Consider the following 10,746-nt stretch of genomic DNA (forward strand, 5'->3'; position numbering starts at 1 on the left):
AGCTCCAGCCACATCCCATTAGACTGATAGCACATTATTCTACCTTCAGTATTTTAGAATTAAGATGTAAAAGGCTTGTTTTGGCTCTCCTACCTTCTCCAGCACCTTCTAGAAAGGTGCACTGAGAAATACACAAAACATCTTTATTATAAAGGTAAAAAAATCCTTTTATTTATTTTAATTTATTTTAATTATTGTTTGGTATAAAACTGCATAATAATAAATTACATTAATATTTACATAAAATACATAATTACAGAACTTTCTGTTTGCCTAGTTTTGTGATATTTTCTTGTTTACAGGACTAGCTAGGTTTTGATGTCCTGTCACTGGCATCCACATTCTTCAACTATCATGGATTCATGGTTTTGGAACGAAATGTCCGTGTTGTCATAGTAAGCCATGCTGAGAGAGCTTAACTTGATGGGAACGCAGCACACTTCTGGGGCTTTGCTTCTGTTGTAAAAGTTTAACAAACTCTGCAATAAAAAGAGAAAAAAATAAAGGTTGATTATCACATTTAAAGACTGAACATTTACCAAAAAAATTACTTTTTTTTCAAGATCAAGCATGGAAATGTTCTAACGCGGATTAGTAGATCTACATCTATATATACACAGTTGTAAAGGATTCTGTGTTGCTCTCCTTTGAAGATTTAGTAGATTAACAAATGCACCATACTTTTTAGGATGCATTCAGCTTTTGCATTGCTATTGACTTTGATGGAGACAGTTAGTTAGTAATCTCAGGTGTTTCTTCCCTTGCAATATGACTTGCTCCCCCCAGGGCCCAACCCAAGGGTAAAAGTTTACATTTTTATGACAAAGGTTGAAGAAGGACTAGCTCTGTTAGCAATTATGCAGAGTACCCTGTAGTAGTTCATCAATATTTGTAAGAGCATAACATTTGTATAGAAGCATAGCTATCAATCATACAGGATGTACAACAATAGAAATAGAAACAAAAGGGGGTGTTGGTTACTGCCCATCACCTTATTTCCTGTGACAACAGTGCAAGAAATAAAGACAGGGAGGTGACATCAGGGCTGAACTAGTCTTATTTTTATTATTTGCCCAGTTTTCTTTACTGTTTTAAGTGATTTTAATATGTGCTGCTAATTGTAAACTTTGCTAATGTATGCTGTTTCCCATTTTTCATTTATATATGAATCAAGTCTTATGCAAATTGAACAAGGCTTCCTGCTGATTGTATCCTAGAGTGTAAGAATGTGAGATTATCTCACTTTTTCCCCACAGCAAGTGGCCAAGGAAGAAGTTTAAACAAGGTTAAACTACAGATAAGTTCAAAATTATAGATGATATACAGAAAACCTTTAGTCTGGAACCAGCTACATGTATACAGGTTTCCCCCTTTTAATATGTACATATATTTATTTCCCTAGTAACTGAGATTTCAAATAAACAAGTAACAAAATCCTTTGTGAGTGTGTATGTAGAAGTGGAAAATAGATATGACTGATAAAGAAGCATCATCAAGCCACAGGTGATATCGGAAGAATCCTTTGTGTTCATGTATTTTTCTATTTCCTACAATGCAGATCTGCCAACAAGCTGTCAGATAAGCATGTTGGATGACTAGATGCAGAGAAAAATATTGCTGCAGACAGGTGTTACAGCATTTGGTGGTATAGCCTCCATTGTATTTCCCACACAATGCAAGTAGATCCTAATTATTCTCACGTGACTGGACCATAGAGCTCCTACTAATAAACTGTAACTGATAAGGGTCAACAGTGGCTTTGTGCTGATCTTTACCCTATTGGGTTTGTTAATATGTGAAAAATGACCACTACATCTATTTTACAGCCTGGACACTATGGGGTCCATTTATAAATGTGTTGCCAAAGTTACACCCATCTTTTGAATATACAAAACATACACTTTTTTTTACAGTGCATTCAATTATCAAAAAGTATGAATTATTAGTACAAGTTGATTTAAACATTATCTAATTGAATCCAATATAAAATTATGGGTAAAAAATTCATAAATAGACCCTTTTAAGGCTGAGGCCATACATTTTTATGTTCCAATAAATTAAAATAGTACTGTAAATGGCTAAATCCAATATGGAATTGACAGGTTCTTGGGTAAGGGAAAGGCCATATACAGTTACTCTAAGTACTAACTAGGACTGAACAGTGATAATGATAATGTTCTTATTATCACAAAATTTGGTGGAAACTCTCTTTACCATGCGTGTTGGCTTTTGTATCTCAAAACACGCATCAGCAAGAATCAGTGTGGTCAAGCATGGGTAGATATCTTCTCTCTTACTTATAGTGTACTATAAGCAAAATTAAGTAAAAATTGTGTACATAGATTAAGTAAGGCTGAGTAAGTTGCAGGTGTTTGTAGTAACTTGGAAATACTCAAAGACACACCAACCCATCTGAAAATTGCAAGAGCTTGCCATCCCAGGGCTGTTTTATATTAGATACCTACAATAAAAAAATTCTTACCTGCAGATATGAGTGATTATTTGGTTTCACACCTCCATTCACAGGGCTTGGACAGGTGCCTTCACACCGATAGGCGTTAAATTTTTTGGGATGAATGATCCAGGAACCCCATCCAATGGTTTTGAAGTCTACAATGAGGTCCACTCTTCTGCAAAGATTTTGGTTATCATTTGTTTGTGAAGCTTGCTTTATGCTAGCAATACGATCCTTAATCATAAGGCTTCTTCTCTGTCTTCTTATTCCAGGTTTGTTTATTAAAAATGGAATTGTTGCTAGGTATTTGGATTGCGTGGCATCTAGCAAAAGGGTAGCAGTAACAGAAGATGTCTCCTTCTTGGGCAAATTGGAATACACAAACATCAGCACCTGCTGATCCTCAGGTTTATGTTCCCTGTTTCTCCACTTAGTATTTTCAGACCCAGACATTTCTTCTGCGTGTTTGAAATTAAATGGTGTGTTGTCATCATCCTTATGGTTCCTTTCAAACCACTTATGGACTATTGCCGAGGCTTCTACTACTAGCCAACTTTCAGAAGCCCTTGTTTCACAGGTAATAGAGCCCAAGTAGACATAGTTTGGGCAAATCTCATGAGTATCTTGGCATGTAGAGTCTTTATGAAAAATATCAACTGTAACTGGCAACCCATCACTTGATGTCTTTGGTAGTGCGGATTTCCCAAATCTTATTTCTGCATACTGAAGCTGCTCATCATGGTTGAGCGATGAGAAGTCAAAAGCAAGATTGTATCTTTCATCCATTTGTTTAAATTCTGAAAGAAAAAAAAAGAAAAAGTTTTGTCTAATATTTTCTACTAAAACAAAGCCACTATATTGGCTACTGGCCTAACCTTATGTTTCCTGTCCAGTTACAAGTTTTTCTTTAAGCTTAGATTCTCAGAATTCTGTTCCCCATGTTTGTATTAACTTGGACTAGTAAATATTTACATATATTATATCATGGAAGTTCCTATTTAGGCATGTTCCTGTTATATCACCCAATTCTAATCTCCTGTTGCATCTCATCTTCTCTTGTGTACCTCATTTGTATTAGTAGCTGGAAGGATTAGATTTTGCTAATTTGATTTAGACAGGGTGTAAATTTATTCTTGTAGGGGCTGTCCTCACACTTACTTTTTCACAACTGTAAGGAGTGACAAACAAGTCCTAGACAATGCACACAATAGCAATCATTTAAGTAATCCTTGTAGTGGGCAAATAATGCTTGAGAAGTCTGAAACTTAGGCTAGGTACACATGTGCAATAATTGACGTTAGAAAACAAACGTCTAGCGTCAGACGAACGATTATGCACGATTATTTTGAACGATCATATTGTGCACGATTTTGTACCTGCTGTTACGATATGATCATTCAAATATAAACCACCAATAATGTACACACGATAGATAGTGACATGTAAAACAGAAAAAGTGTACCGCAGAACCATCAACGATCACTGAACGACCGTACACACAATAGATAGCAAACGATTGTCGCCCAATTAGATCCGCCGTGACAGTCATTCGTTTCCAGCGACAATCCTCATTCATTGGCGTCATTGTGCACTTTTTTGTTAACGATTATTAGACGACTGTTCGTTAGTCATTCGTTTCCTTAGCGAAAGGTAGTATTGTCAATGTTATAATGAACTCTGATAGAAGCACTGTTTTGGGAATACACAACAATGCAGTGTAATGCCCGTGGTGCAGTGCAATGTGCCCTGTAGCTGCTTTAGGATGCCATTAGGAATGATTGACACCACGTAGCATCACATATGGTATCTGTTTGTTACCGTGTGTTACTGTATAGCTGTGGTAATGGGTGCATTATCACACATGTTTCTGCAACATATATGAATAGGCGCATAACGTATACAAAGTTTTTGCTTATTTTTGCAGCGAATTCATTACTGCAGTACACTTCATTGTATGTTATATGCATTAGCGTGATGCAGTTATATTTATTTTCATTGGTAACCCATTACCTACCCCAAATCACCTGCCTCCCAGTGCATTGAATGTATAGCAATTCATAGTAGTGTTTGCTTTTCTTTGTATTACAAAAAAGGGTCTTTTAATTCTTGGACATGTGGGGGTGCATTTGCACCTAGTTCAGAATAAATGAGCTGCTTTACTGTAACAGAGGTTGAGGTGCAACATAACGAGTGCTCACACCCTCCATAAAGGAAAATGGGTCTTAAGGAAAGGTAGAACCAAACTTTTTTGGCACTTTCTTTACCACTAAACATTACTTCAACAATTGATATTTATTTTATTGGCTTTTTTATCCTAAGATCTTAAAGATTTTAATAGTGTAAATTCTCTTTGCCCTTTTGCAGCTCTACACATCATTTTAATATGGTTTCTGTATTTAGGGTTAGCTTTTTTAATTGATTCAGAGTATGGATAATTGTTGTGGAAGTTCCAAAACATTGTACTTCATTATCAAAAAATAGCACATTTTTTCTAAAGAAATGCAGTCATGTCTGTACTGAATTCAAGGTGCAAGATGTGGATTGTAGAAATGCTTGTCTTTTGGGATTTATTTAGGGTTGTCTGACCTATGCCTCTATTCATTGCCTGGAAGCTTTGAAAAGGACAATACTGATTAAGACTCCTAAGGTGCTAAAGGATGGCCTCAGTCTTCTGATGAAGAGACAATCAGACAAGCTATTAAAAAGATGTGTATTAGTGTTGTGTGTAATGAGTGTTTGTGAAGTGTGTCTGCTACAAAGATTTAGACATGGTCTAAACTCCCCTTTCCAGACATCAAAACAAAATTGTAATACCGATCTTCATGACCTGCTTGTGAAAATTTAACACCATTCATTTCTGATCACTCATATAAACTTGTTATATAGCCAAATCTACAGAGTCAAGCAATCCATAGGATAACATTTCAATGTGCAAATAACTAAATTGGAAATTCAGAAAATGAAAACAAATTGTTCCAGCACACATAAATATTATAGAATGTAATGTGGAATTTTGGAAACCATATGAGCCTCTTACATTGTGGTTTCCTGTATAGGTTTTACAATAGGTAAATGGCGCATGAAAATTATCAGCGCGGAAAGCTAGATAAGAATAATATATTTACATGCTATTTTTTGGGGACACATAATATCTTAATACCAAACAAATACAATTGCCTTCATACTATTATTATTATTATTATTAATAAGAAGAATAATAATAATATTATTATTATTATTATTATTATTAATAAAAAAATAATAAACAGGTTTTTTATAGCACCAACATACTATAAAAATAATTTAAAAAAACTTCTCATTTTTTATATTGATATATACAGTTTACCAATATTTTTGTATTGAGTTCTGCTACCAATACATTTAATTCGAGCATTGATAGAGATATTAGAGTAGTATATAGAACTTTAAAAACACAGTTTCCCGTTTAAGGTGGATCCAACCAATATGCCAGAGACCTCTGCAGCTGATTATTTAGTCCAAGACATACAGGCACCAGTATATGTCAAGTTGTATGGTGGCATTTGTGGTCTACAGGAAGGTAGAACTTTAAATTGCCTATGTAATTTGCCCATCTATAGCAATCTTTATTAGAAACAAATTAGGGAAAATTTTGTAGAATGTGCAGGTTATGACATCTACCATTTAGACATTGTAAATAACAATCTATGCACATTTTACAAACACACAGTTTAGGAACTAAAGCTAGGTACACACTTGCAATAATTATCGTTAGAAAACGAACAACTAACGATTATGCACTATTATTTTGATTGTAATGTGCACAATTCTGTTGTAACAATACAATCGTTTAAACATAATCCACCAATAGTGTACACATGCTAGATACGATCATTTGAACGATGCAGAAAGTGAAATGTAAAGCAGAAAGTGTATCACTGAACAATCCACGATCAATGAACGACTGTACACACAATAGATAGTAATTAATTGTCACTCAATCAGATCCACCGGGACAGTCGTTAGTTTCCAGCGACATCCTGGTTTGCCGGCGTTGTTGGTCAGTCGTTCACTTTTTTTTTAACGATTATCGGACGATCAGTCGTTCGTTTCCAACGATAATTATTGCAAGTGTGTACTTTACTAATGATAAACACAACACTATTGTTATACAGTTTCAATTACATACTTTTTACTTACTACACTTTCCATTTATTACTCTAAATAATGAATTGGTTCTTTGCTTAACTGTTTAAACATTCACAGATATTCATTTCCCAATTCAGATTATTTTGAACAAGTTTTTACGTGTATGTTCCCTACCGTTTAGGAAATGTCCACTCAGCTAGTTAGATATTTTGTCTAATAGTCATTTCTTTCTGATTTCTTTCTGACCAATACTACAGATATCTTTGCGTTTTCCCCATCATGCTTGTACTATATAAACATTGATGTAATAATGTTATGTATCAATTATTGTTCAGTGTATATATTAGGCTGTCATATGCAAGTTCCAACATATATGACAAAAGTAACTCTTTTAAAAAGATAACTAGGCTGTATATAGAATACCAACATAACCAAGATTAGTCATTGATTTTATATTATAGCATATTAAAAAATCTTACATATGTATCTTTTTTTCTGTATATACATATAGTAATGACCATTTCACCTATATATATATATATATATATATATATATATATATAGACAGAGCATTGTTTGTAGAAATTATATTAGAAAAGTTGGTTATCTTACCTCTAGCAGCTAAACTCCTGATAATATCAGCCTGTGGATTTGATAGGGACCTTTGCAGAGATGTGGGTCCTATCTTGGTACGTTTTCTTGTCTCCATGCGATGAAACGTTTGGTAGAGACTTATCATGAAGTTGGGTAATTCATGAGGCATGATATTCTTGCCTGCTGCTTCTTGTGTCATGTTGGCAAATTGTTGGAGGTTGGCTGACCCATTTCTAAGATTGTTCTTCATAGAGTAGTTAGCTGCACTGGGTATGAGCAGCACTATCAAAATACAAAAGAATGAGAAAGACATTGTATCCCTGTGTGTGTGTGCACTGGGCTTTACTGACAATATACAAGGAGAAGAGCTTTTTATTGGCCTGGCTTGAATGGCTTATGCATATTCACAAGTCCATTAGCTGGACCTTCAGCCTAAGCCTATTGCAAACTAGAAAAAAGTAACACCTTTGTCCAGACCATTCACAGTGTTTGTTAATGTGGATTAGTGTAGGCAATAAAACTGATATGCCATTTACTTGTTTACATATACAATGTAGTGATTTAAACTTGTAAAACCTAAACATATAAATTATTAATCAGTACCCTTTTATTTCATTGCTAGAACAGAAAGTGAAATTTGAAACATTTATATTAGATGCTTTTCCTGTGCTAACATTATCCATTATACAGTAACCATTTTGAAGAATAATTATTTTTCATTTGTATGAATAACAAACTCTACGTGTGGTAAAGTTTTATACAGAATACATATTTTGTGCTGGAGATACTACATTGCTGGAGACCGTAATTTGTGATTGTCTTGGACAAAAATATAGTGTCCTTACTGGTACCTCATTAAACTTTTTACCTATATGAAGGATCACTTCATACCACTAAAGCTACGTACACATGACCAATGGTTCTCGCCTAATATTCGGCTCAGGGACGATATCGGACGAGAATTTGGCGTGTGTACATTGCCCCTCGTCTGTCGTTTGAACGACCCTCCTGGTGGAATTCACAGATGATGGACGACGAACGATTCCAATGCAAGGGAAGGGCGAGAGCACACAGCAGGATGCAGCTCCGTCTTTCTCCCCCTCTCCATAGAGCAGAACAGTGCTGTGTGTACAGCACTCGTTCATGCATTGTGCAGTCCTTAGTCATTGGAAAGGGAATGAATCGTAAAAGATCTTTGCCAACGACAATATATGCACGTGTATATGCAGCTTAATTATACTTGTTGCCTAATGTAAAAATCTCAATTTGCTGTATGAACCTTGGTATCTCTCAATAAAAATGATTTTCAAAAAAAAAAAATTATACTTGTTTCCTAACTAATATAGAAGGTGCAATAGGTGTCTTCTGATTGTCCTTCCTCTTGATTGTCATTGTTCGAATGACATTAAAAGAATGTTTGTACGGATCTTAAACACAATATTCTACTTGTAGCATTAGCTTAATATAGGAGCTGCTCCTACATTGTTTCAGAACTGTTACCAGTATTGTACCTCTTCCTTACACAGGAAGTTGAGCTCATTATAAAGCACATACAGTGGAAAACTCTTATTCCTAGACACAATGCATGAACACAGCGCATAGAGGTATTTAACAAGCTTTGCGCACTGTTCACCCTAATTTGTTAAATGTTGTGTATTTGTGATCCATCACTATCTCACCCTAATTATTGTAGTTCAAAAAGAAATAAGAATGTTAAAAATGCAGTAACTCACAACACAAAATAATTGCACAGTTTACTGCACTATTAGGGAAGGCAATAAAGCAAACCAGTTGCTTTGACCGGAATGACCAAAGCACAGGTTTGATTTACCAGGACATACAGTCAAAATATCATGTTCTCCACAATTATATTTGTCTCTGTAAAAATAGGTCTAAAATAAACGATTTACTGATTAGACACTCACTGCCAACAGTACTTTCTGCTTTGGAAAGAACTGTAAAAACCATGCGTAGCTGGTACCGGACATGAAAAAATTAGTTATCTATTAACCAAGATTAAAAAAAAACATAAAGCCTAGATGGTAAAGTGATGTATTAACTGAAACATACATACATACATTATAAGAGCCATTATCTAAAATCTGGCACTGGCAGGCTATTGCCATAGGTGGAAGTCTGACCTCTGCACTCTTGCTGTGACCCCTTCTTACTAGCTGTGATCCCATCACCCTGGCTAAACCCTCCATTTTGGCTGAGCCCTCTATGACTGTGACCTTTTCATTTCTGGCTATAGGACTTCAATCCATCCTGGCTTATCCTGCTGTCCCCTGGAGAGGCAATGTTTACTTACACTGCACTAGCAAGCAAACCTCTTAAGCTGCTTACACACTTCCAATTTGTATCGTTGGTAAACGAACGACGAACGATCCTGCACGATATCTGCGAACGATCGAATGGCACCGATCCTGTACATACAGATAACGACACGATCGTTCAAAGATATTGTACACACGATAGATGCGATCCTTTGAACGAAACAGGAAGTGACGTGCACCACAGGAAGTGAGCGAACGTTCGTTCACCGCGCATGCTCAGACCATGGACGATCACTGAACGACCGTACACACGATAGATGGTCAACGATCGTCGTCCAATCCGATCCGCCGGTCCGGTGGTTCATTTCCAACGACTATCCTCGTTCGTCGGCGTCGTTCGTTACTTTTTTTACGAACGATTTTTGGCCAATCGGTCGTTCGTTCGTCGTTCATTTCCAAAGATAAAAATTGGAAGTGTGTACGCAGCTTTAGGCTACTATGTGTGGTTGTTCATTGCACTTCACCTAGCATGCAATATGCAAGAACATACACACACAAATATACAATATATATATATATATAATTGCAGAGAGGGCAATGTCTGATGTTTTCACATGTTGCTGTGCATTTTGTCTAGGCACGGCTGCATGCATTTCTGTGAGCTGTCCCATTATATGTAATTATTTGAATGGTCAGACTTTTTTCATGGTGGGAGCTTGTTAATAGCTAGGTCCAATTGAGGATTTGGCTCCCCTATATACATAATTTATTATTTTACTATTTAGACAGTTCATTAGGCATCTTATTCGTATATTATTTCCTTTAAACATGGATGATGTTCCTATATATGTAATATAAATAATCTCAGATTATGCTTTTATGAACCTTTAAATAGTAGTATACAACACAGTGAATATTGAATACACATTTTGTTGGATTTCTAGAGTTGGGTTTCAGTAAAAGTCAATTTTGTATGTAATTGAGTCAGACGAGTACCTTATTGGTGATTCTGAGATAGGATGTGACATACACTTGTGATTTCATGCTGTTTATTTGTCTCTCACTTTCCTCTGAATGGAAAGCTTCTCATTACCTCTGGTGACAGGTTAGCTAATCAGAAATCTCCACAAGCACAAAAGTAGTACGAAGACAGACTGCTGGCACAATTTACCTTCTATACATTTTCCTGAAAACACAAAAAATATTGTGTATAATGAAAAATTGACAAAAAAGCAATCTTTATATTTAATACCATTTAATGTCTCTACATACATACCAGAAACAATGTTTAAT

At 35.6% G+C, this 10,746-nt stretch overlaps 1 protein-coding gene across 1 annotated transcript; it reads right to left on the reverse strand.

Moving 5' to 3' along the window:
• Nucleotides 1-325: 325 nt before the first annotated feature.
• NODAL (nodal growth differentiation factor) lies at nucleotides 326-7,376 on the reverse strand. The gene is made up of 3 exons (XM_072423168.1): nucleotides 7,196-7,376; nucleotides 2,483-3,252; nucleotides 326-479 (listed from the first exon to the last, which is right to left on the reverse strand). The coding sequence occupies exons 1-3, from the start codon at nucleotides 7,374-7,376 to the stop codon at nucleotides 327-329; spliced, it is 1,104 nt and encodes a 367-aa protein (XP_072279269.1). The 3' UTR covers nucleotide 326.
• Between the last annotated feature and the right edge of the window lie 3,370 nt (nucleotides 7,377-10,746).

The sequence above is a fragment of the Pyxicephalus adspersus genome, chromosome 10 (genome assembly GCF_032062135.1).
Source record: "Pyxicephalus adspersus chromosome 10, UCB_Pads_2.0, whole genome shotgun sequence".
Classification (NCBI taxonomy): Eukaryota; Metazoa; Chordata; class Amphibia; order Anura; family Pyxicephalidae; genus Pyxicephalus; species Pyxicephalus adspersus.

What these genes read in the sequence shown, in the direction of transcription:
- NODAL (XM_072423168.1), bottom strand. Translation starts at nt 7,376, where the DNA reads ATGACACAAGAAGCAGCAGGCAAGAATATCATGCCTCATGAATTACCC. An exon ending in CAGGAGTTTAGCTGCTAGAG is followed by an intron (nt 3,253 to 7,195) that starts GTAAGATAACCA and finishes TTTTTCTTTCAG; the next exon opens with AATTTAAACAAATGGATGAA. An exon ending in ATAATCACTCATATCTGCAG is followed by an intron (nt 480 to 2,482) that starts GTAAGAATTTTT and finishes TTTTTATTGCAG; the next exon opens with AGTTTGTTAAACTTTTACAA.